Source organism: Peromyscus eremicus, chromosome 22 (assembly GCF_949786415.1).
Source record: "Peromyscus eremicus chromosome 22, PerEre_H2_v1, whole genome shotgun sequence".
Lineage (NCBI taxonomy): Eukaryota > Metazoa > Chordata > Mammalia > Rodentia > Cricetidae > Peromyscus > Peromyscus eremicus.
The window spans coordinates 18,246,832-18,272,598 of record NC_081437.1 but is presented as its reverse complement, the minus strand read 5'-3'; the positions used below and the strand labels follow the sequence as shown (position 1 = coordinate 18,272,598).

The 25,767-nt window shown below is 42.2% G+C and overlaps 1 protein-coding gene across 1 annotated transcript in view; it reads left to right on the top strand.

The window, feature by feature from the left end:
• The first annotated feature begins 1,575 nt into the window (after window positions 1-1,575).
• The window catches only part of Rasgrp3 (RAS guanyl releasing protein 3), a 38,676-nt gene continuing 14,484 nt past the window's right edge, over window positions 1,576-25,767 (top strand). Inside the window, exons 1-10 of the mRNA XM_059248403.1 lie at window positions 1,576-1,767; window positions 3,240-3,342; window positions 5,758-5,820; window positions 6,319-6,450; window positions 7,772-7,919; window positions 9,563-9,736; window positions 10,116-10,232; window positions 12,812-13,087; window positions 20,666-20,743; window positions 23,318-23,434. Coding sequence (XP_059104386.1) covers window positions 1,698-1,767; window positions 3,240-3,342; window positions 5,758-5,820; window positions 6,319-6,450; window positions 7,772-7,919; window positions 9,563-9,736; window positions 10,116-10,232; window positions 12,812-13,087; window positions 20,666-20,743; window positions 23,318-23,434 — 1,278 coding nt within the window. The 5' untranslated portion in view covers window positions 1,576-1,697. The remainder of the gene's footprint in view (window positions 1,768-3,239; window positions 3,343-5,757; window positions 5,821-6,318; window positions 6,451-7,771; window positions 7,920-9,562; window positions 9,737-10,115; window positions 10,233-12,811; window positions 13,088-20,665; window positions 20,744-23,317; window positions 23,435-25,767) is intronic.

Genomic DNA, 25,767 nt, shown 5'->3' with positions numbered 1-25,767 from the left:
TATGGACATTAGTCATTTCTCCCTATGCTCTCTGCAGTCGACTGTGAGCCTGCTGAAGGCGAGGAAAGAATGATTCCTTCCTTCATCTGGGTAGCTGTTGTTTCTAATTCATTGCCTGATGCTCAGTGATTGCCAGTTAAGTAAACAACGCTGGCGAGGGAAATGAACCCTGACTCAAACAGCTCACCGGAAGAGTCTCCAATTGCCTCGTTTATGCATTCCACTATCCAAAGTGGGTAATGCTTTACAGTGTGGTGGCCTCTGTGGTTCTCCATGTCCTATGATGACCTGGCATCAGAGGCCGACTCTATGAAGTAAAACAGTGCTGTCTCCCCAACAGGGACACTTTTCATAACTGACTCTAAGCCAGTTGCCCCATGGCATTCTCTTGAGTGATAATTGTGATGATCATAATCGTCTATGAATGATAGTTGTGGTTACATCCTCCTTCTATGCTGTGAAAGAGCAGTGCCCTTAATACTAGACTAGGGGACAATGTTCTGACAGCTCGCACTATTCATATCTGTGGGAGTCATATGAGGGGAAGGAAGTCCAGAAGTTTAATTTTAACATGGGGATCTTGCTTCTAGGACTGAAAGATGAGTTAGCTCGGATTAAACTGTTGAGTCTCTGAGGTTTACCTGTAAGTAGAGAACAATAATTGCTGCCTGACAGCATCATTATGAAGGTCTCATCAATGAAGTTGGGTAATATCACTAAAGCTTCTACTGGTGTTTTGAATGAGAATGACCCCATAGGCTCTTATGTTTGACTACTTTGTCCCCAGTTGGTGGAAGTGTTTGGGAAGGATAAGGAGGTGTGGCCTTGTTGGAGGAGGTGTGTCACTGGAGGTGGGCTTTGAGGTTTCAAAAGCTCACACCATTCCCAGAGGCTCTTTCTCTGCCTTGTGTTCATGCATTGGGATGTAGTCCCAGCTACTGCTCCAGTATCGTCTCTGCCTGACACCATGCTCCTCAGCATGATGGTCATAGACTCTAATACCCTGGAACTGTGAGCCCCAATAAATGTTTTCTTTTATAAGTTGTTTTGGTTACGGTGTCACTTAACAGCAATAAAAATGTAACTAAGACAACTACTCCTAGTAATAATGTTACTATTAGTAAGTTTAGGAAAAGTTTGGAATTTGTGCTTATAGTTGTGGAACATTTACATGATCAGTGAGGGTGATGCTCACAGCTACCTTTGTATTCAAAAGTGTGTGTCCCTAAATATATCTGCAATGGCATTTAACTGAGTAACGTGTATAGCATTCCTGAACGCCTTATTATGTAAGAATATGAAGAAAGTATAAGATATTATTTTTAAAATTGTTCAGCTGCAGAAAGGGATGGTATTTAAGACAGAAGACCTCTGTGATCTCAAATCACAGTGCACGCTAAGGGACATTCTGTCCAGGTGTTTCATTGTTATGGAAAATGAGATCATCTGTCAATCTGACACTTTTCTTGTAGAAAATACAGTCAGTGGCAGATGGGCAGGCCCAGGGGAGATAGGAAAACACTCCTTTGATGCGGTATAAAGAGTAATCTTCTCTTCTTGTTCATTTAGTGTTTTCTTGAAGTATAATTAGGAACAGAGGCTCCACGGGGCGAGAGAACCACTGGCTGACACAGCTATGGAGATGATCTGTCTAGTGCTGAAAATGTCTCCAGATTTTTGACAACGGCTAAATAACCATGGGGTCCAGCGGCCTCGGGAAAGCAGCGACGCTAGATGAACTGCTCAGCACATGCATTGAGATGTTTGGTACGAACCTTTCCTCTTTGGGTCCCCTTGTGCACCTTGATGCTGGTACTTGCTTCGGTCCACATGCAGGTTCTTTCTGGAATAGGTTTCTGTCTCTCCAGTTTCACTGGCCTCTGCTTTTATTTCTCTTCACTCCCCATAGCTCATACTCCAAACTGCTTATTTCTGGAACATTCCTTTCTTTTTTTTCCGAGACAGGGTTTCTCTGTGTAGCTTTGGAGCCTTTCCTGGAACTCACTCTGTAGACCAGGCTGGCCTCAAACTCACAGAGATTCGCCTGCCTCTGCCTCCCGAGTGCTGGGATTAAAGGCATGCACCACTGCTGCCCGGCCCTTGTGTCATTTTCTACTTCCATAATTCTCCCATTGGAATTCTCTTCGAGGCCAGCAGTCGTCATCCTGAATAGTCAAAATTCCTGATAATGTATCAGAAATGATGCTCACTTCTACCATCCCACTTCTTGGTGTATATTGTCATGCATATATACATGCTACCATGATGTTTGCCTTGTTCTTTGACTCCTCCCCCACCGTGTGTGTGTATTACACAATCCACTATAATCTTCATTTGTATATATCATGTATCCATCTATGCACCTTTATTTTGCTGTCTGTGTATCCACTTTCTCATTGAGCATTGGAGTCACACGAGAGAACTTCGATTAATCAGTTTAGCAATTTAATCTCTTTAATTGATAGAAAGCCGGAAGCAAGCCAGAGTAGGGCTATTGGATAAAATCCAGAATGACTGGCCAGCAAGGTGGTTCAACTAAAGGCATGTCCAATAAAGGCGCGGCCAAGCCCAATGGTCTGAGTTTGGTGCCCAGAGCTCACATAGCAGAAGGAGAGAACCGGTTCCCGAAAGCTGTCCTCTGACTTCCGCACATGAGGCACCCTACCCCAATAAATAAATACAAGATAATCACTTACATTTGACTTTCAGATAATCGACATGTGTGTGTGTGTGTGTGTGTGTGTGTCAAATAGACCAAGGCCATACTTTGTTCTGACAACTTAATCCCTATTTACTTTCAATTCAAATTGACTTGCATGTCCTGAATTTAGGTTTGCTAAACTTACCAATTGCAAAGCAGAAGAATGGTGACACCACGTACCTTAGTTTGCAGGGAACTCCCGGCAGAAGTAAGAGGCAAAAAAAAGATAATTGGGCTTGGGGCTGGAGAGATGGCTGAGAGATGGCTGAGAGATGGTTAAGAATGCATGCTGCTCTTAAAGAAGGTAGGGTTCAGTTCCCAGAGGCCATGTCTGATGGCTCACAACTGCCTGTTCTTCCCACTAATGCCTCTGGCTTCGTGTGCACACACCTACACACATACACATAATTAAAAATAAATCTTACAAACATATAACAGGGCTTACGAGATGTTGTTGACACTGTATTTTCTCAAGTGATGTTAAAGGAAGAAATGTTTGACCCTGCCATCTCTTTGCCTCTTATTTTATTTTTCACAGATGACAATGGGGAACTGAACGACAGCTACTTGCCAAGAATAGTTCTCCTGATGCACCGATGGTATTTATCTTCCACCGAACTGGCAGAAAAACTCCTCTGCATATATCTTTTCAACTGCTCTGTAATGTTTATAGTCATAAATCAAGATCTATATTTAGATAGAGTGCCTATCCAAAACCAGTAAATGAAGATGAATAAATGGTCTTATTTAGTCAGCTATCCAGATGTTTTGAGACTATATAGATATTAAATGAAACATCTGGATGATAAACCAAATAGTTAACTAAATACTGGGTGTTTTGACTGAACTTGAAGATATCAGTAAGATGTGAAGTGTAACAGGAGTTGTAGGCTAAGGGTTCCCAACTTATCCTAAATATTTAGACTATTAGTATAATGAAAGATTATTTAACACTGATTCAATATTTCCCTTCTATGATGACAACAAAGCCTAGCATAGTTTCCATATTTCCCTGGCTGGTAAGACACGCTGAAGGTTTTAGAAGGTTTCTTTCCCCCCTGTAATTTGTTGGTCAATGCTAATTTTTTGTTTTATTGACAAAACCAAACAAAATATCTGTACAAGGCCAAACATAACATTCCTCATAGTTGAAACCCCATTTTACAATGCGGGCAGCTGTTTACTGATTTTGTATGTAATATAGTCCTGAAAAAACGATTAAAAAGCACATGTATGATAATGCAAGCAGTCTCACAGTTTGAGGAAGTTGATTTCCTAAGGTCCATGTTTGCTGTACAATCTCTAAGCGTGTTTTTACATCTCTGCCTTATATTTACCCAGGAGTCTCTATATGAAAGAGAGCACTTACAGAAAAGGGAGAGCCTGGGACTTAGAAAGTCCGCCCAAACATTGTTGTTGCCTGACAAGGCTATCACAGCCAAGCAGGGATCGAGCCTGGCCACTTCATATTCTTCCCACAACCTCAAGGAAAGGGGAGTGTTAGAGGTTAAGAAGACACTCACCCTGAGTGGAGAGCCTTAGAAGTGAGCAAGACTCTGCATCCACTGGTCCCACTCTTGACAGGTAGAGTGTTGGGAAGGATGAGGAAGTCAACCACATGATCTATACATTGCCCACAGAGCTCATCCACAAACAACTCTCTTATCCTTAGTGTGTTTGCTAGTGCATGAAATACAAATAAAGAGGGATGTTCAGGCATGTTAGAGCATAGTGTGGGACATTTCAGCTGGCGTGAAAGTTGAAGACTGACATTTTCCTCCTTGGGTTCTTTACCTACTCCATGCCCACTGTGTCTGGTTACAGTAGGAGTATTTGTTAAAGGAGAACCAGTGAATAATAGACCTAAGAACAAATAATGCAACCTTAATATGAACACACCATTGTTCCCATTACGGTTTCTTAGGTACTCCAGATAAACACACAAAACAAAAGACTCGGGCCAGGATCCATATATAAGAGAAAACATGTATTTTCAAATACTCATCAGATTAGAGTACTTGTTATATAAAACACCAGTCCTGCCGGGCGGTGGTGGCGCACGCCTTTAATCCCAGCACTCGGGAGGCAGAGCCAGGCGGATCTCTGTGAGTTCGAGGCCAGCCTGGGCTACCAAGTGAGTTCCAGGAGAGGCGCAAAGCTACACAGAGAAACCCTGTCTCGAAAAAACAAAAAAAAAAACAAAAAACAAAAAAAACACCAGTCCTAAATATGAAATCTCTTAGCTAAAATGGTGCTGCTATCAATTTTGAATTATGTATACTCTGCATTGTGCTTGTGACCACAGTTTGTGGTTGTTGGCTGGCAAGTACACAGGAAGGTGTAACTAATTTGAAGTGACTTCTTTACCAGACCAATAATATATCCTAGAGCCTTATCAGGTCAAGTTTGACTGCTTGGTGTGGATGTGCTCACATCCTGCTTCTATGTCCATTTGACTGTCTCTAGGTTGAGTGTACTTCATCCACAATTTTTAAACTCAACCATTTCATACCTTGGAGTTTTAACAAATTTCAGAATAGCTGTACTTGCGTGTTAGGAATGGTCATGGTTCACTGCAGAAAACTTAAACAGTTTAAATGTCATATGCAGCAGATCTTAGAGAGGTTAAAGGACCACAATCTATTAAATACACCCAGGCTACACAAACTTAGTTCCTAGTTACCTGCTTCAGTCTCAAGCCCGAAATCACATGTAGGAAGCCAGATGAAGGCTGTTTCTAGAATCGGTATATATATATATTACACTTACATAATCAGATGTCAATAAGGATGGCACACAAGTCCAAAAACACACTATTTTAAATAGACTCTCATTTGTCCAAAGCATCATATTAGTTCAGGGGTGACATTCTTTTTCCTTGTATTGTTGGCTTTCCAAAAGCTTCAGAGTTTGGGGGCATTTTGCATTTCAAGGTTTTGGATTAGAGGTGCTCAGCCTGTAACTCGAATTGCCTGGGATTTGTGTGAATTGCTGGAACACTGTCAGCTAGACATGTGCGCGAAAGGAAGATATGACATTTTCTTTAACTAGTCTACGTATCAGAACGCCAGTGGAGACAGCTGTGATGAGTTCCGGCTGAAGGTCTGCTATTTCATGAGGTAAATACACTTGCAGATTTAATTTCTCAGAGCTTCTGAAATTGTCGCCAATTTCTGTTTTTTTCTAAGCAGCCAACTCTCCACCTCGCTGCTTTTGTAATTATTAGCTCTCTCTTCCTGGTGGGTAGGGTAAAATTTACCTTCTGAACTAGAGATCAAGTAGGAGCTAACGCCTTACAGAGTAAAACCAGCTCACAGATCCAGTGGATTCAGTATTTTCTGCTCCCTCACCATATACATTACAATGAACTGGGGAGGGGGCTCTCCCCTCCGCTGGGTTCTGTAGTAAGTCAGGAGGAAGTTCAGGATCGCTGGATTCTGGTTCTTGATGGAAGGAACAGAAAGACACGTGGTGGGATTGCTGGGGATACGAGCCAACAACTTGGAACTACAGTACTGGATTCCATGTTAAGTTCAGCTTATAAAATGGTACAATAGTCTCCAAAGAGGTCCAAGTGAAATCTTCCAGCTGTCAAAAGTCCTTTATATGCCTTTCAGGTACTGGATTCTGAAATTCCCTGCAGAGTTTAATTTGGATCTTGGTTTGATTCGTATGACTGAGGAGTTCCGGGAAGTAGCAGGTCAACTAGGATATGAAAAACACATCAACCTCATGGACATATCCAGCATGTAAGAGTGGCGCAAGTCTTTTGGGTCTTCATGGGTCCATTGCTTTGGGGAAGGGCTAGTGATGACCCTGCTTGAATGGAATCTATATTGTTCTAGAAGGAAGCTCCTCCTTTGGAGACAGCCTGGCTATAATGAACGCACCTATAGTAGACATTATCTCTCCAAGTTGCAGTTTGATTGAAAAATGGGATGATACATTTATGGGGTTATTCTATGTTTAAGAAGTCCACAAGGGAGCACAGGAACGTATCTGGCACCTAATGGATGCTGAGTCCTTAGTTCTCAAACTGAACTTAGCCATTGTCTCCTATGTCCCAGCTACTCAGATCACACCACGCTGGTTTCTCCTAGGAGCCCATCAGAAAACAGTCTTGGGTCTCGCCTAAGCCTGCTTAATTGGAATCTATACCTTAATAAGATCCCCATGTGATTCATACTCTCATGCAAGCCCGAAAAGCTCTGTACCCCATCGCTTCAGAGGCTCCCCTGACGTTACATAAATGTTGACCACAGTTGTGTTCTGACTGATCATCTCATAAGCGACCTAATACTAATTAGACTCATTTAATGCAGACAAGCTAACTGCCCAGGAAAAGCTTTTTCATGAACATAGGTATGGTTGTCCATATTACAAGTGTACACTCTATCCCAAGCTGGCCTGGAATCCTAGGCTGTCCCTGAGCTTGTGATGGTTTTCCCATCTTGGCTTGCTGAGTGCTAAGATTACAGGTGGACGTCAAATGCACATATTTTGTATCTTAGGCATTTTCTTTGACTGGAATGCTTCTTCAAGACTAATTGATAATGAATGACCCAGGAATCATCAGGCAGGCTTGTTTACAGTGCCTGTCTTTCAGACCTGTTCCTAGTAAATCGGAACTCTTTGGAAGTGAGATCTAGGCCTTTTTCTTCATAATGAGTTTTTCAGATAACCCATATGATGCTCAAGTGTGATATACACAACCATGGTTGTTTCCGAGTGCCTTGAATCACCTTCTATATGCCAATAAACTTCTGACTTTGTAGGTCTAGCCCTGATCTCTCTTCTTTAGAGTTCAAATCTTTCTTGGTCACAAGGAATACCAAGTAAGAGATTCAGGATGGATCACAGCAAACCTATCCTGCCTAGAAAAAGAACAACTCCAAGTCTGTGTTCTGTTGGCAAAGGGTGGGTGGTTTTCTCTTCAAATATGGAGGGCAGGGTATGTATTTCACATAAGCTCCTGGCAGTAGGCCAAGAGTTACAGTCAGTAGTAGGTTAATATCTTCCACTGAGTGAAATGCGTTTTCGGCACGTTGACCAGACTCTCTTCTTTTACAGTCCTTCCTATGACTGGATGAGGAGAGTCACACAGAGGAAGAAAGTATCCAAAAAGGGGAAGGCCTGTCTCTTATTTGACCATCTGGAGCCCATTGAGTTGGCGGAGCACCTCACTTTTCTGGAGCATAAATCTTTTAGAAGGATCTCAGTAAGAACCTGATGGTTATTCTTCCAAGGGTAACATGCGCTGTGCCAACTTTCCCAAGAGCTGCGTGTTCATACTCCCAAGTGTTGGCAGCCTCTGCCACTGGGCTCCGTTGGAAACATGCCCTCAATTCACAGGAACAATCCCTTTTAACCAAATATAAATATTATCCTGTCTTTAGTTTATAGCTCAGGAGCTATATTTCTGCCACTATATTCAATGTCTCCTTTCATAGAATTAAAGCATGATTTTTCTAAATATTCAGCGGAGATTTAACCATTCAAGGTTTATTTAGTTCGAGTGACCTCTTCCAAGTGAACTGTTTTGCTGGGAATTTTTATTTGTAGCACAGAGGGAGGGGGCAGTTAACTTCATTTGCTGTCTATACAAATGCCTAACTATGAAACAGGTTGAGAATTAAGAATTGGAAGCATTGAAGAGCTCTCAACATTTGATGGCCCCCTTTCTCCGAGGTAGAGGTCCTGCATTAGACTTTCCTTCCTACACATCTTGATGGACCCTCAGTCCTTTCTTACATACCATCTCCCTTTCCATCCTCCTTCCTTCCTCACCTGCAGACCCTTCAAGATGCCTCCTTGTTGCTACTCACTTCTTTATAGAGCTCCATCAGCTCGTGACTTCAGTGTGCCTCGTGAGCTCAGGTGAAATCATTCCCCTTCCAAGGAGCCTGAAGTAAATCACATCATAGCTGGCAAACAAGATGATTTTGACTAGAGGCATGGGTTTCTTTCTTTTTCTTTCTCTCTCTTTCTTTTCCTTTCTTTCTCTCTCTCTCTCTCTCTCTCTCTCTCTCTCTCTCTCTCTCTCTCTTTCATTCTTCCTTCCTTTATTTTTTTTTTAACTTTCAATAGTACTAGGGATCAAACCTAGGGCCTTGTACATTCTAGAAGCTGCATCCTTAGCCCAAGAAGCAGAAATTTCTGAAAGACTGATGCATTCACCAAGCAAATCCTGTTTGTAGAGAACCCTCATGATGCTTCTCAGACATGCCAAGGAAAGCGATTCCCTGAACTTTGTGTAGGATACAAGGCTTCAACTTATGTGGCGGCATCTGCCCTCACAGTCTGAAAATATGTCTGGTTTGATAAAGGGCATTCTTACTTTATTTTTTCCTATCTCCTTTGTCCTCTTGAAATGCAAGAGTCTGATTCTTATTTGAGAGTATTATACTCCATCCATTTCCTGTTCTTTAGTGTGTGCCATTGTATCTTAAACGTGCTTATTCTTTGGCGTCACTGGCAGAACTAAAAATGGAAAACCTTAGTTCTTTCCTGGGGAAGATATTGATCTTATCTGCCTTGGTATTCCCAGGCTAATGGCCTAGATGGATGTGTTTGGTAAGTTTGGAATTCTCTAGAATAGAGCTCTGAATCTTCCCCCGTTCCCCCCCTCCCCTCTTCTAAAGCACTGCGATTTGTGTGTTTGTGGGAGTGATTTTTGAAATGTAGCAAAATGGCCCATTAAAGGTGCAGAGCTCTGGAACTTGAAGGAATTCTTTATAAATGGGAAATGGAAGAAATCACCATGTTGTCACGAAAGGCTAGCTCACCCCCTTTACCTGTCTCATGTCTGATTTTGTGAAAGCTCCATTATAGTTTAGAATCTCTGGTTCCTCCTTTCACCAGTTCACAGATTATCAGAGCTACGTCATCCATGGCTGCCTGGAGAATAACCCAACGTTGGAGAGATCTATTGCTTTATTTAATGGAGTCTCCAAGTGGGTCCAGTTGATGGTTCTCAGCAAACCAAGTCCTCAGCAAAGGGCAGAAGTCATCACAAAGTTCATCAACGTAGCACAGGTTTGTCTCATACTCAGACCTGGGTTTGGGGAGTCTGTGTAGTCATTAATTTTATTGAGAAAAGTCATCGAGAACTTTGGGGTTAACAATAGAAGAGCTGGACAGTTAAACTGCTTGTAAATGTCTAATGAACAAACCATACTGCTCTCACACAAGACTGCTCTTATGGCAGTGCTTTAGAACTATTTAATTGTGTGCTGTGAAATATGATAACTTTCTAAGAGGATTCAATTTTCATCTCTTCTCAAACTGATGTTTCCCTCCCCCCTAGATTCTTGTTATCAACCATGTGCTTATCTTCACCTATAATTTGGGAAATTCAGAATAACTTAGAAATCCTTACCAAGTACTGCTGTTAACATTTTTTTTTTAATTGTAGAAACTCCTTCAACTAAAAAATTTTAACACCTTGATGGCAGTGGTTGGCGGCCTTAGTCATAGCTCCATTTCCCGACTCAAAGAGACCCATTCTCACCTCTCCTCAGAAGTTACAAAGGTATGGTGGATTTTCATCTGAATACAGAGCAAGCAGTATAGATTGCTGAAATGTACTCTGATCCTGACAAGTATTACATGAGAGAGCAATGTTTTTCTTTTAAACCAGTACAAAGTTACCCATAGGGAAATAAATAGGAAGGAAATAGGCCTATCAGCAGATTCGACACAGAAAACCAGATTGCTGCTCATGGGAAGTGCTACAATAAGAATGTTCTGGCCAGGTTGGTGAGATGGCTCAGCAGGTGAGGATGCTTGTCACCACCCCAAGTGACCTAGGTTTGATCCCTGGAACCCACACGGTGGAAGGAAAGAGCTTATTCCAAAGAGTTGCCCTCTGATCTGCGTGCATAGGCTGAGTCATGCACGCCTCCGCTCCAATAAATAAATAAATAGAAAAAGAAAAAAAAATGTCCTAACCAAAGATGAATATATTGTAAATATCATCACCAAATATTCATGTGGCGCTGGCTGTGTGATTAGCTCTCTGATGAATGTGGAAGACATCAGATGAGTAAGATAAATACCCCGTGCTCACCGATGCCTACCCTAGTTACACCGCTGTGGCACACGGGAGATGCAAAGAAAAGGGAAGCCAGAGGTCTCACGTAGAAATATTCAGACTCACGGGGCGGTGGTGGTGCCTGCCTTTAATCCCAGCACTCAGGAGGCAGAGGCAGGAGGATCTCTGTGAGTTCGAGGCCAGCCTGGTCTACAGAGCAAGCTCCAGGACAGGCACCAAAAACTACACAGAGAAACCCTGTCTCAAGAAACCAAAAATAAATAAATAAATAAATAAATAAATAAATAAATAAATAAATAAATAAATAAAAGAAATATTCAGACTCAAAAGCATGTACCTTTGAAAGCCAGTTCACAAATTGATATTCTCTACTCTATTTATTTGCAGACCATATCAAATAACCATTTTACTTACTGAGCAGAGAGGAACATTTCTCCTTATGCTAACACTTGGCTGCAGTCGTGGTACGGTGTGTTCTGTTTTAACCCTAAGGAACATGAAGATGAAGACAATCGAAATTGGTTAAATAATAAAGCAGTCCACTGTCTGACAACCCTGGCAGTCCAGTGGCTGGGGGAACTCCAGGCATGACCTTATCAGAGTCTGGCTCAGTTGCTTCTCCTTCTTCCCAGTATCAGGGATTTGTGGCTGCTTTTGTTCATTATTGTTTTGTTGTTTGTTTGCTTGCTTGCTTTATTAGCCCGGCTTCCCTCCTGGTTGGGCTTTGGGGAGCAACAGGAAAGATCTACTCTTTTATTCATGAAAGACTTCTCACTTGAACTCTCTTCTTGTTAAAGACCCGCTTTCTAGACATGTTTGGCCATCTCAAGTCCATCCTGGACCAGTAACAGTTGTCAAAGAAATACAGCGTACTTAGTGACTTAACCCTCTGTTCCTAAACTGTCCACAAAGGGGTGGAATTCCCATGCTGGAGCAGATGATGATTGGGGCAGATCCCTTTCTATGCCCTGCGGGGAGCGGGATAGAAACAGGTCATCTGAGCCTTGTGGGATGCTTTTGGAAGGGGAAGACTAATAAGAGGGGATTTATTAGAAAGTCTAATTGTTGTTCACTAACCAGCAAAAATGATCTATATAGACATGAATGAATATGCCAGAGAAGCACCACTATCTGGCCTCAAACTCTGCCCTCATCCCAAGTATAAGGGGACTTACTCTGGGCTCTATTTTTTTCTTACGCATTGGACTCAATTTCAAGTAAAAGAAAATTTAAGTTGTACAGAATAAGGTTTAAGTATATCTTTAAAAATTATATGTTAGAAGGATGGAGAGATGGCTCAGCCTTTAAGGATCTTCCAGAGAATGGGGTTTGAGTCCCAGTAACCACATTACGGCTCACAACTGTCTGTCTCAGAGACTAACACCCTCTTCTAATTTCTACATGCATCAGGCCAGAGCACATGCATGCGGACAGAGCACTCATATACATAAAGTAATAGCACACACTCACACTCATGCACACACACACACACACACACACACACACACACACACACACTCATGCACACACACCCTTAAACTCTTCTTTCTTGTAGGAAATTGAAAACCAAACAAGTGAGAAGCCATGTTCACGTTCGCCCCTTTAGTTTAGTGTGGAACCTCAACCTCCAGCTCAGGGGAGCTTTTCCTGCTCCTCCTTGTCCCAGACCAACCTTCAAGTGACATTTGTAATGCAGTTCTTGGAAACTCAAGGGCATTGTAGTATGCCGCCTGCTTGCCTTTGTGAATTGTAATTTCTCCTGACTCTCCGAATCCTAAGCAGCTGTGATGCCACTTTGCAGCCCCTAGGTAAGCAGAGGTAGAAGCCATTGATGTGTTGTTGGAAAATAGAGCAAGCTGTTCAAGGGAGAAAGCCAGGCTTAGTACACTTTTCTGTTTTTTCTTCCTCTCGGTCGACGGTTTCCCCGCATCAACATTGGTGTAGCGGATACTCCTCCCCACAGCTGAGGAATTCCAAAGCCCCGTACTCCAGGGTCGGGGAGTGGACAGGAGACAAAGCTGTCGTTTGAAAATGTCGTCTTTCCCGTCTCTTCCCAGAACTGGAACGAAATGACAGAGCTGGTCTCCTCCAACGGCAATTATTGCAATTACCGCAAGGCCTTCGCCGACTGCGACGGCTTTAAAATCCCCATCCTGGGCGTGCACTTGAAGGACCTGATAGCGGTCCACGTCATTTTCCCGGACTGGATGGAGGAGAAAAAAGTGAACATCGTGAAAATGCACCAGCTCTCCGTTACCCTGAGCGAGCTGGTCTCCCTGCAGAACGCCTCTCACCACTTGGAACCGAACATGGATCTGATCAACCTGCTCACTGTGAGTCCGCAGCGGCCAAACCTGTGCGGAACAGCAGCACTTCGGTCTCTTAATTCCTAGTGCCATAGGAAGACAGGTCGCAACCATTCTCTTTTGATGAAAAATAATTTAGGGGTTAATACGCTCTAAGGAGTCTCAAAGAATGAGGAAAACGGAAACACCCCCATAAGGAGTGTGACTGGAGACTAGAGCGTTGGCGCAAATCCGTTTTTCTTCTTTGGGGTGGACCTAGTCTCTGCCTATATGAACCTCCCCTGTGAGTCTTTCCTCCCTAAGGGCCACCTTGGCTCTCTGCTCTCACTCAGCACCCCTGCCCAACTGATCAGTTCTTTCCTTGTGCCCTCAAGTCCTCGGCTTCTCTTTCCATTGAGAATTCAGACTCCATTTTTATTCTTAATGTGAAAGTTCTTGTTCTGTATTATATGTGTATACATGGTGTATGTGGGGGGGGGGAGAAGGGAAGGAGGGAGAGATAAAGATAGAGATAGATAGATAGATAGATAGAGAGAGAGAGAGAGAGAGAGAGAGGGGAACCTTTGAGCATACCACAGCACACATGTGAAGGTCAGAGGACAAAGGTCATGCAGTTTGCTCTCTCTTCCCAGGTTTGTGCAAGGAGTGCCTTTACCAGCTGAGTCATCTTGCTGGCCCCTTCTTGCTTTTTTTTGTTTTGGTTTAGTTTCCGGGGATTTGTTGTTGTTGTTGTTTGTTTGTTTTAGACTTGGGTCTTGCAATGTAGCTCGGGCTAGTTTTGAACTTGTGCTCCCCGTGGCCTCAGTCTCTGAAGTGCCAGGGTGAGAGCCGAGGGTCAGCATAGGCTGCTTTTAAAGACGTGGTCTTTCCAGAGTACTCTTTGTTCTCTTCTAGAGCAGCGATGAGTCTGTCGCGTGCCATCCTTGTACTTTACATTTTCCCCTAACTGTAGAAAGGCATTGCTCTGCATTCCATAGGTTTCTTCCTGTTCATGTGCTTTTTTTTTAACTGTATACCCAGCACTTTTCACAGTACCTGGCTGAGAACTCAGAAGACAAAGTAAATGCTGTATTTAGGAGTAATGAGTGCCAGCTGCTCCGACTATCATTTATTTATGTTGGCACGTGTGACAGACTGTCTCGATGGTCTTCAGATCTGGAGCCTTTTAGACACAGCATGCGTACAGATGAAGACATCTTCCCTCGGGTCTTCTTTTCGAGGAGGAAGAAGAAGCACAAACAAATTCTCTTACCCTTGCTTAAACAAGGGAGGGCACAACTTCCCCATTTGGCTTCACAACAGTGTAGCACCTGAAACTTGACTGCCACGGTGAATCGGTGTTTTCTTCTTATGTCCATGGAAAATCAAAGCAGTAACTCTTCGAAAGCTCCAACCGCCTAAATCCCCTACAATGGCTGCATTGGTGGAGGAGCCTGACTCCCAGACTTCATATCCACTGTTCCTAGAGCAAGTAATGGTTATCCGAGGACACATCCCTGAGTAGAATGATAATTATTGACTGTACTCAATATGAAGGTGAAGTGGTCAACACACAGATCTCTTGGGTGTGTGATAAAGGATAAACAAAAGGACTTTCTCCAGCGGGGAACTACCTCACAATAGTTCAAGCACCTGCACTGATTAGTCGCTTGCCATGTAAATATGTTTCCATGAATCAGTGCCCAGAGTTGTCGCCACAACCAGGCAACAAACCACAGGACAGACAGGTGATGTCTGAAGAGAAGTGCCAGTGTGGGCCCTCAGTTTCAAGTGTCTGCATCTAAACTGCATTCTTAACCTTGAACATAACTTCACAAGGCAGGTGCCTGCATTTGGACAATGTCTCAAATACCTGAAAGACAATAATAATGTAGGGAAATTAAATTTGAATTTTAAGTACGTCACCCAAGGGAAAGGTTTATCGGTGGTAGAGTACTTGCCTAGGATGCACAAGGCCCTGGTTCTATATACAAAACAACACAAAACAAAACCTAAATGCGTCAAGCAACATTATCCAAAAGAGGTGTTTAGGAAAATTCTGAATTTTCTTTTAAATGAAAGTTCAATGGTACAAATGGGGAACCTTAATTAAAAAGAAAAAAAGTTAAGAAATAATTCTTTTTGTAGAAAAAAAAAACAAAAGAAAAGAAGTGATGCCAGAGGGTGCCCACTCTTTCTTTTGGGAACACTGAGGGAAAAATGCAGAAGCGGCTTAGAACCATATTTAAGGGCAGTGCTGCACAACCCAGAGTGATGAAAAGTCTTGGGGCTGGAGAGATGGCTTAGGGGTTAAGAGCACTGGCTGCTCTTCCAGAGGACCCGGGTTCAGTTCCCAGCACCCACATGACAGTTCACTGTCTGTAACTCCTGTTCCAGGGTATCTGACACCCTTGCACTAATGCACATAAAATAAAAAAATTAGCAAATTATTAAAAAAAAAGAAAAGTCCTGATCTTAGCCCTGCCCCTGTGCTAATCAGTTCTGACTTTGCCTTTTTCATAATGTTTCTGTGCTCATTTATGAATGAATTTCTATGGATCTAGAAATATAGAACAGCAAAGCATGAAAATAAAGAAACGTTTCTGTGGTGTTGGCACATGGCCCACTGACTCCCCAGGACAGCACAGGCCTTCAGAAGGGTCACCACACCTAAGCCAGTTTCTACTTAGATCTAATATCTTTCTTCCCTCCCCACAAGCAAGTAAAATGTTCATTACTCACAAGGTCACATCCATTTTTTTTTTCTGACCTCTGGGGAGGTAATGTCCCCAACATGAGTCTGGAGGAAACATGTGTTCACTAGAGTCTAGTGGCCACTTTATGAAGCACATACATGTCTGGATTAGAACCACACAACTGTAGTTGTCTGAGGCATGAGAGCAAGTCCATAAGCATAGCTTTTAAGAAGTGATTCAGTTTCCTCCAAGTCAAGTTTTTTGCCCAAAGTGACTGTGTTCTTCAGTGACCCACATGAGCTTCAGACACCAAAAGACAGAAAGTGAGAATTCAAATTAATGAGCAATTATTAAACTCCTATTTTGTGCATCAGGCTGTCTACCAATGCTGGAACTTTCCATGACCCCTGATTCACATGACAGTCCCTGTGTATCTCCCTGGTGTATTCTTACAAGGGCCCTATAATGAATCCCGGGAAAAACATAGAAAAATGTCACACCACCTCTGTTCCTTCCTTTCTCAAAAATGAAGGAGCTGAGATTTATGAATACCCAAGAAGTCTAAAAGTGACTAACTTCTGGATACAAGGTTGGGGAACTTTCTCCCTCGGATAATGTATTAGTCGGCTTTTCATCACTATAACAAATGCCCAGTATAAATCAATTTATGAAAAGAAAGGCTTATTTTACCTCAGTCTGTTAGAGTTGGCGCCATTGCCTTGGTTCTGTAGCAAGGCTGCACACACGCAGAGCAACACATGGCAAAACACGATCATTTACCTCATGGCGGGAAAGTGGAAAGAGAGGAGGACATGGCAGAATTCCCACAATTCCCTTGGAGGCATGCTCTCATGATTTGAAGACCTTTCACTGGGCTTCACCTCTTAATGTCCCACTACATCACCATAGTATCGAGCCACGGAACAATCTTTTAACGTATGGGCCTTTGAGGGGGCTTTTAAGATGTAAATTAATAGTGGATGATTGACCTTGATGGACGTCAGCTCTCTATTGTGGGCGTATTTATTACTAACATATAGTTTATTTTGTACCACTAAAAATTTAAGCAATATTTTCCCCCAACCTTTTTCACTATTTATTTAGAGAATAAAACTTACGAGGCAAAGACCATGTTACCTTCGCCATTGTGTCCTTTGTCCCTTGAACAGCATGGGTTAAGTGAAGAGCGGAGGACATGGCATTAGACTGGTGGGATTTAGATAGTTCTCTCTTTCAGGGTAGATCTGGAGAAGGCATTTTTACCCCTTGAGGTCCCAAGTCATATAATGAAGAGTTCTCACAGCTGATGCTTCTGTTTCATGACCTATGAAACAGACAAGTTCTTTTCGTGGTATTTTTAGCCCCATCAGTTACCTTTACCATTTTGAGCGCATGCAAATAGCTGGAAAGCCCCTATGTTTTTATAGTCTCGTTTTTAAAAAGAAAGAAAATTAAAAAGAGAGCGAAGAAGAGAGGGAGGAGAAAGAAAAAAAGGAAAAGATGATTGCTAAACTGATAAGTATAAGTAGCTTGATGATCAAGTGCGTTTTGTTTTATAATAAGCCAATTTTAACATGAAGTCTAACTCCAGATTCACCTGTGCTGACAGGATTGGAGGTAAATGTAACTGACAGTGGGTCAGAATATTGTCTAAAACTACCAGGGACAAAATATGTTCGGCAAAAGCTGATCGTATTATTTAAAAATGGGAAGTAAACAGGGAAAATCCTTAGGTTCCCCAAGGAGATCTAGAGAGGAAATAGGGTTGTGACTGGCAGGGCAGAAATTGTAGCAGTAGCCTTGGGGACAGTTTCCTGTTCACAGGTAAGCAGCACGACATGTGGGTGCTACATTGCCTAGATGCCAAGTCCGTATCTGTGACCTTCTAAGCAAAGCCAGTGGAATAGATACACATTAGCTCATTTAAATCTTTATCAAGGTCCTGACTGGAAGCTGTGTTGATCAGGAAGAAATCAAGAAGCTTAATGGCTTGTTCAGGATTATAACATTTATAAGTAGAAAGAAGACATTTGGAGAAGACCAAATCATGTCCATTATATGCCCATCCGTCATGGGAAAAAAACCTAACAAGCGTACATGTGAGAGCATTTTGTGAATTTAGGGGTGTCTTGTGGGCATTTCTGGTTGAATGTCTTGGAGCTGCTGTTACTTCATTGGAGGATGCTGGTGCCAGTCACTATGGGATTTGGACATCACAGGACTTGGAGGCAAGTCAGGAGGGAAGAAACATGCTTGTCATTCAATGCCGGAGCTAACTCCCGATAACAAGGAATTTGGAAGGAAGACTGCACTTGGCTTTCTCTCTTTATTTATGGAAGATCCTCCATGCAAGGCCTCAAACTGCAATGGAGGCAAAAAGGACAGACGTACTGCCCACTTTCACGAGGCATGGGACCCAGCAGAAACCTTGGTTAGGGGTTTACCAAGTGGTAGATGACTTCCCATGGCAGCTGTGTTTTATTTATATAGTAACGTGAAAATTGATTGTTGTCCATGACCAGTGTTCAAATATTGTCCTAATTCATATTAAACTCCAGATTGCTGACTTCTGACAGACCAGAGCTGGCCAACTTGACATCAAATGTCAGGCAGACAAATATTTATTGTGTCCGAATAATGACTGCTTCCAACTTTTCAGAGACCATATCGCCCCCTATGGCTTCCTTAGCAGAGAGCTGGTGTTCTGTTCCATGTACCATAACAAACTGTTCAGCATGGAGAAAAGACTGAAAACCTAGTAGCATCCACAAGGATCCTTTTGTCCCCCCAAATAAGTCATTGTGATACTGTATCAGCTATTACCTAGTCGCTGACAATATCTGACAATGCCTTTAATCCCAGTATTCAGGAGGCAGAAAGAAGCCAATATTGTTGGTTGTTTTTGCTCTTTTGTTCTTGCTCTTTGTGTGTGTGTGGGTCTGCCACCCAGCTCCCAGATAAATCACACACGGAGACTTATTCTTAATTATAAATGCTCGGCCTTAGCTTGGCTTGTTTCTTGCCAGCTCTTCTTAAATTATCTCATCTACCTTTTGCCTCTGGGCTTTTCCATTTGCTTGCTTCTGTATATCTTACTTTCACTCTTACTCAGTGGCTGGCTGGGTGGCTGGGTGGTTGGCCCCTAGCATCCTCCCCTCCTTGTTCTCTTGCTCTTTCTTCTCCTTTCTAATGTTCATCTTCTATTTATTCTCTCTGCCTGCCAGCCCCACCTATCCTTTCTCCTGCCTCGCTACTGGCTGCTGTTCAGCTCTTTACTAGACCATCAAGTGTCTTAGACAGGCAAAGTCACACAGCTTCACAGAGTTAAACAAATTCAACATAAAAGAAGGCAACACATCTTTGCATCATTAACCAAATGTTCCACAGCATAAACAAATGTAACACACCTTAAAATAGTGTTCTACGACAGGCAGGCAAATTCTGAGTTTGAGGTCGACCTGCTCTACATCTCGAGTTCCAGGTCAGCCAGGGGTTACATAGTGAGACCTCCATCTTTAAAAACAATATGAGAAAAGCAACTTAAAAGAGAAAACCAAATTATTTTGTCGCACAGTTCAAGCATCCAGTCTATTATATCAAGAAAGCCGCTGTGACACAAGCTTGAAGTAGTTAGTCCCAGTGTGTCTTCAGTCAGGAGCAAAGAATGACAGGCTGGTACATGGCTGGATCTCCCTCATCTTTATACCATCCAGGACCCAGCTTAGGGAATGGTGCCACCCAAACTTAGGGTAGGTCTTTCCACCCAATGAAGCTAACTTAGATAACCCCCAACAGCTTTGCCCAGAGATTTCTGTCTTTGGTGAGTCTAGATCCAAAAGAATGGATAATATTAACCACCACAGGTACCAATGTGCCCATCAAATATCCTTTTAGTGCACCCTGTTTAGTTCTTTTGAATGATTGGCTGCTTCCTAGAGGCATTTGTCTCTGACATGAGTGAACAGGTGTGACTACTGTTTAGAGAAAGGTAAATACAGTGTCCATTATTAGCAAACAGGATTTCCAAGACCTGGGAAGATTTGGGGGACCTTTTTATAACAAGGTCAATTTTATTCTTCTTAGGAAGAAACTTCAGGTAACGAAGTGTTTGATTTGAATGACGTATGGAGTGGCAGCTAGGACAGTGCTGTGACTGACCTCTGGCACATATTATGTGATTGACAAAACATTTTCCAAGTGAATGACTGCTCTGGGATGGCTACGGTGTCGACTTCGTTTTTTAAGGAGTTTGAACAAAAAACCCTAAGACATAGTTTGTCTCTAGCTCTCTTTTCATCCATTTCTTTCTGCTCTTCTTTGCTCCAAGTGATGATTTATTCTTCAACAAAACAAAAAACCTTAGAGGACATTTGTCATGCCTCAAGGCTGGTAGCACTGACTCTCACCATCGCTGGTGAAGCGGTGTGATTCCTCAAGTCTCCTGGCACTGAAGGGCATGGGTGGAAACTCATGACTTGCTTTAGGTGAGCGGTAGCATGCACGGTAATTGTATACACTCTCCAACCTTGGTGTAAGCTATTGCCCTTGCCTATGCTGGCCTTCTCTTCCTCTTAATTCTTTCCAGTTGACAGCTACCTCCTGAATCTTTCCTGACCACTTCAGTCTCTGGGGTCCTTGTGTGTAATACTGAATATGTTCAGGACTGAACGTGTAAAAGCTGTCCAGCCAATACCACAAGGAAACGGAGTCCATTGTGTTTTTCTTGATTCTGATGACCAGGCCAGGATTAACTTTTCTTTTTAAATTTTTATTTCTTATCCTCTGCATGCCTCTGTATCTTTGAACTCTTTTGCATCCATCCAGATTACTGGGCACGAGACGTACAGCCTTCCATTTGAAAAGATTTCAGTAATGTGCATAAAGAAATGCGGTCCAACGTAATCACTAGTGTCGTTTGATTTTGTCATAGCTCTCTCTGGACCTCTATCACACTGAAGATGATATTTACAAACTGTCACTGGTGCTGGAGCCTAGAAATTCTAAATCGGTAGGTATTGCTTTTCTCTCAGGACTCCAAACACTGTTATTGTCATTGGCCATTTCGATGGTGTTTTGTGTTCTTAAGATGGGAAGAACTTTGAAGATCTGTGTAAGTCCCATTTGACCAATGGGCCAGCTTATTCCCAAAGGTTTCAGAATTATTTCTTCTCATCAAACGCTGAAGGAGAGGAAGACTATCATCCTTATGCTGTTTTATTATCGACCTTTTATCTTTTGTATCCTCCTCTAAGAACTCACCTACACAAGAGACAGAAAAAAAAGTCATCCTAGTATTTAAGCTCCTGTGTTAGGTAGGGTTTCTGTCCATATCCCTTATATCTTTCCAGGCTTTGTTAAATAAATAAATAAATAAATAAATAAATAAATAAATAAATAAATAATAAAAAATAAATAAATAAATGAGTTGGAAAGAAGGCTTAGCGATTAAGAACACTTACTGCTATTGCTGAGGACCAGGTTCTGTTCCCAGCACTCACACAATGGCTCACAATCACCTGTAACTCTGGTTCTAGGGGTTTTAATGCCCTCTTGTGGTCTCCACACATGAAGTGCATTCACATATGCAGGTGCAAACAATCATACACAGAAAATAAAATAAAATAAAATAAAATAGACAGAAACGAACAAAAATACCAACAGGAACAGCACAAAAACACCCTCATGCCCCATTGAAGTAGTTTAAGAAAATTTTTATTTGTCTCAAAAATTTTGTGACTAAGAATGATTAAAGAAGACACCTAAGGTTGACCTCCAGCATCCACATACCCATGCAATACATGCTTGCACACATGCGTGCACACACATTCCTACACACAGAGCCATGGTGTGTGAAGAAAGGAATGCAAAAGTGTGAGTGTGTGCATGAATCTGTCTAAATTGTATGAAGTTGTTGGTCTTGCTAGTTGCCCAACCAGTAGTACCTACCTCAACATAGTTTGGAGTTTAAATGAATTATGGTTCCTTCTCATATTCTCTTGAAAAAAAATTAGCCCCAGTTCATATCAAAAATAAAGAGCTTCCTAGAAGGGGTTTGCCTGTGTATACCAGTAAAAACACCTCCACTGTACGAAGGTCCCACAGAGAGCCGTAAATAAACCGCACAGCAGCCTCAGCTCGGCTTCCAGTTAGATTGTGTGTCCTGCTTGCATTATGAATTATGGTCACCACATTCCCCAGGTGACTAAGAGAAAATGTCTTGAAAGATAGACAAAACCTACTGGAAAAGCCTGTGGAGAAGTCAGTGGCAAGAGAGAGGATAGAGAGACAGAAGTAATTATCAGCCGGGCGTTGGTGGCGCACGCCTTTAATCCCAGCACTCGGGAGGCAGAGCCAGGTGGATCTCTGTGAGTTTGAGGCCAGCCTGGGCTACCAAGTGAGTTCCAGGAAAAGGCGCAAAGCTACACAGAGAAACCCTGTCTCGAAAAACCAAAAAAAAAAAAAAAAGAAGTAATTATCATCTTAAATGAAGTGTGGGTGCAAAGGACAGGAACTTGGCCTCGTGTTGGTTACTAGTTATTATATGCATTTAATGCAAATTTATCACTAATATGAACTATTTAAAAAACTGATAAAATTAGATAACTTTTGTTTGAGATAGGCTCTTGCTATAAAACCTGTGCTGGTCTCAAACTCTTGATCCTCTGCCTCAGTCTCCCAAGTGCTGGAATTACAGGTATGTGCCACTGTGGTTGGCTTGATAACTGTAATCTATATGTATGCATGTGTGTGTATGCGTTCATAGATACATACACACATATGTAAAAGTCCATGGTACATTATCATGTGAACCTTTAGAAATGATCTGGTGATAATCTATAGTTAGAGAACTCAGGTGGGCTATTTGGGTGGTCTGGGAGTACAGTGTTTTGTGGTTTTTTTTTTTGTTTTTTTGTTTTTTTTGTTTTTGTTTTTTGGTTTTTCGAGACAGGGTTTCTCTGTGTAGCTTTGCGCCTTTTCCTGGAACTCACTTGGTAGCCCAGGCTGGCCTCAAACTCACAGAGATCCGCCTGGCTCTGCCTCCCGAGTGCTGGGATTAAAGGCGTGCGCCACCACCGCCCGGCTTGGGAGTACAGTGTTTTTATACTTACTTAAAAGAATAAAATAGAGGCTGCTATTAAACCAAGAGCATCATCAAAACATATCCTTAGCCATGTGCTAGTGCACGCCTAGAAGACTCACATTCAGAGGCTAAGGCAGTGGAATGGTAAGTCCCAGAGCTACATAGCAAGGGACTTTGTCTCAAAAAGCCCAAACTAAGGCGAAGCATGTTTTGAGTTACTGATTAAACTCTATTAACAAAAGATGTTGCTTTATTGACATGTGAAGCTGCGTATGGTGGTCTCAGGAGGCAGAGGCAAGAGGATCTATACAAACTTGAGACCAGCCTGGTCTATGTTGTCTCAGTCCTGCTGGGGTGCCATAGTGAGACACTGTTCCAAATAAATAGACACTTGAGCACTATATAGACTTAAGTCTTTCCTGCTATTCATATATTAAATTGTCTCTCTTGATAGATCAAGGCCCAGTTAATGTTGAAAAATGTGTCTGTGTGTTCTTTTAGCAGCCTACCTCCCCCACGACACCCAACAAGCCTGTGGTGCCCCTGGAGTGGGCTTCAGGGGTGATACCAAAGCCAGACCCCACAATCATCAACAAACACATAAGGAAGTTGGTTGAGGTAAGTGACTGAAGGAGAATAAGCAGAGAGTTCTAGAAAGACTCCTTCTCTTTCCTGAGTGTTCTATGATTGTCCAGAAATCAGATGACCATGAAAACGGCTTCTGGACAAGTAGGAACAGTTGAGCTTGATTGAGGAACAAGTTCGTCAACTGGCACTCCATGCTTCCTGCATTGGCCCCAAGACAGGGATTTATCAGAAAGAACCTTTCCGTCTCTTGTCTATGCCTTCTTATTTACCCAAATATCCTCAGCTCCCTCTAGCTCCCTTCTTGAGCATTTATCATCTTTCTCACTGCCACAAGCTTGAAGGATGTTAGGGATTAGAATTACTCATGGAAAACCCACTCCAGATGATTTTGTTACTTCCGAGCAGGGAAATATCCTGTAAGCTGGATTGTTTCACCTGCTGTATATTATGTATTTTATGTATATTATGTATTTTATGTATATTATGCTGTATATTATGTATTTTATGACATATCCACTGAGGTCAGAAAAATCACTCAATCCAAGTCAAGGCTCTTTCAGGGTTCTCCCTGTAGAAAGCAAAACAGATTTGGGTATAGTGATGCACCCATGTAATCCCAGCACTTGGGAGACTGAGGCAGGAGGATTGGTGAGTTTGAGAATAGCCTGGACTACAGTGAGATCCTGCCTCAAAGGATGAGAGAGAAAGAGAGAGAGAATGAGAGAGAGAGAGAGAGAGAGAGAGAGAGAGAGAGAGAGAGAGAACAGAAGAGTAGAAGCACAAATGTGGAGGAAGAAGTGGAAATGTTTCTGTCATTGGAAACTGTGATCCAGGCCTGATTAAAGCCCTGCTTTCACAGACTGGTACATTGTCTATTACAATAAGGTTGAATGTAGGAGACAGAGTATCTATGAGAAGGTAGATAGTGTTTTTTGCTGGAAAGGGATGTTTCAGAAGAACACAAAAAATGTTCTTCATCTTGGAAAACCCAGTGATTTGGCAATTGCTGAGAGAAGTTTTATGTTGGGTGTGAGGCAGAAAGAAGTAGTTCAAAGGCTTAGTGTGGAAGGTCAGGTGTGCTAGTGCACATGAGGGGCTGAGACAGGAGAGTTAAAGGCAACCAGAGGTACACGACAGGACCTGATCTCAAGAACAAGTAAGCTGAGTGCTGGAAAGGTTGCTTGGTGGTTAAAAGGATTCTCTGCTCTTCTGCACGGCATGGATTTGATTCCTAGCACCCACATTGGGTGGCTAACAACCAACTCTAACTCCAGCTAGGGATTAAACACCACTGTGGCTTTCATAGGCACCTGAATGCATGTGCATGGACACAGACATACAGGCATATGTCCAATTCAAAAATAAAAATGGATCTTAAGCAAGCAAGCAAACAAACAGAAGACCCAAGCAAGCCAATGACAACCACAAAGGTGGTGTGGAAGGGACTTTTGCTGAGGGAAGGGCCTAAGAAAACCATATAGTCCAGGGCAAAGAGGGACAGAGTTTGGGGGTCAAAAGGACCCAAGGAGGACATTTCACATCAGGATGCTCTGATTACAGAAAATGAAAACTGAGAAGTAGAGATCTTCCTTTTTTTGACTTTCTTTTCCCTCTTGTTTTCTTGCATCTCTTAAAATTATTATACAACCTATTATATTTCATTATGGCATTGTCAAACACACTTTGTGTTTATTTATTCTCCTGGCTTCCTCCTCTCCCCCAGGCTTTGTCTCTATTTGTACCCTCCCACCCCAGTAACCTCCTCTCTGCCTTTGTGTCTCATACGTCCTGTTATTCTCCCAACAGCTCCTATTTCCCTCTCATGCTTTTCTTTTTGCTTTCCCAGCTTATACCCACACCCACATAGACCTATACACACACATAGAAACATTCAAAGCTAAGATCTGCATGTATGAGAGAGAATGTGTGGTTTTTGGTTGTTTTTTTTTTTTCCCTTTTTGGATCTAGGTCACCTCATTTAATATAATACTTTCCAGATCCATCCATTTTTTTCTGAAAATTTCAAATTTCTTTTTTTTAACAGCTGAATAAAAATTTCCCATTGTGTGTGTGTGTACCACATTTTCATCATCTCAATACTTATCCACTAGTCAAACAACTTGAAGATTAAGTGTTTTGAAGTGCCTAATATTTGTCATTGAATATCCATACTTTAATTTATAGAGTACAAGAATTTTGTAAACGGAACTTTAGTACAAGTTTATAAATGAAATGGCCCTTTTATTTGATTAAGCTAATGGTAAGCATTACCCAAACTGGGCCAATCTTTCAGCAAGGAGTTAGATTTGGACTACGGTAACAGGGTTGGGGAAGCAGAGAGAGAAGAGAAGGGAAGGGGGTGG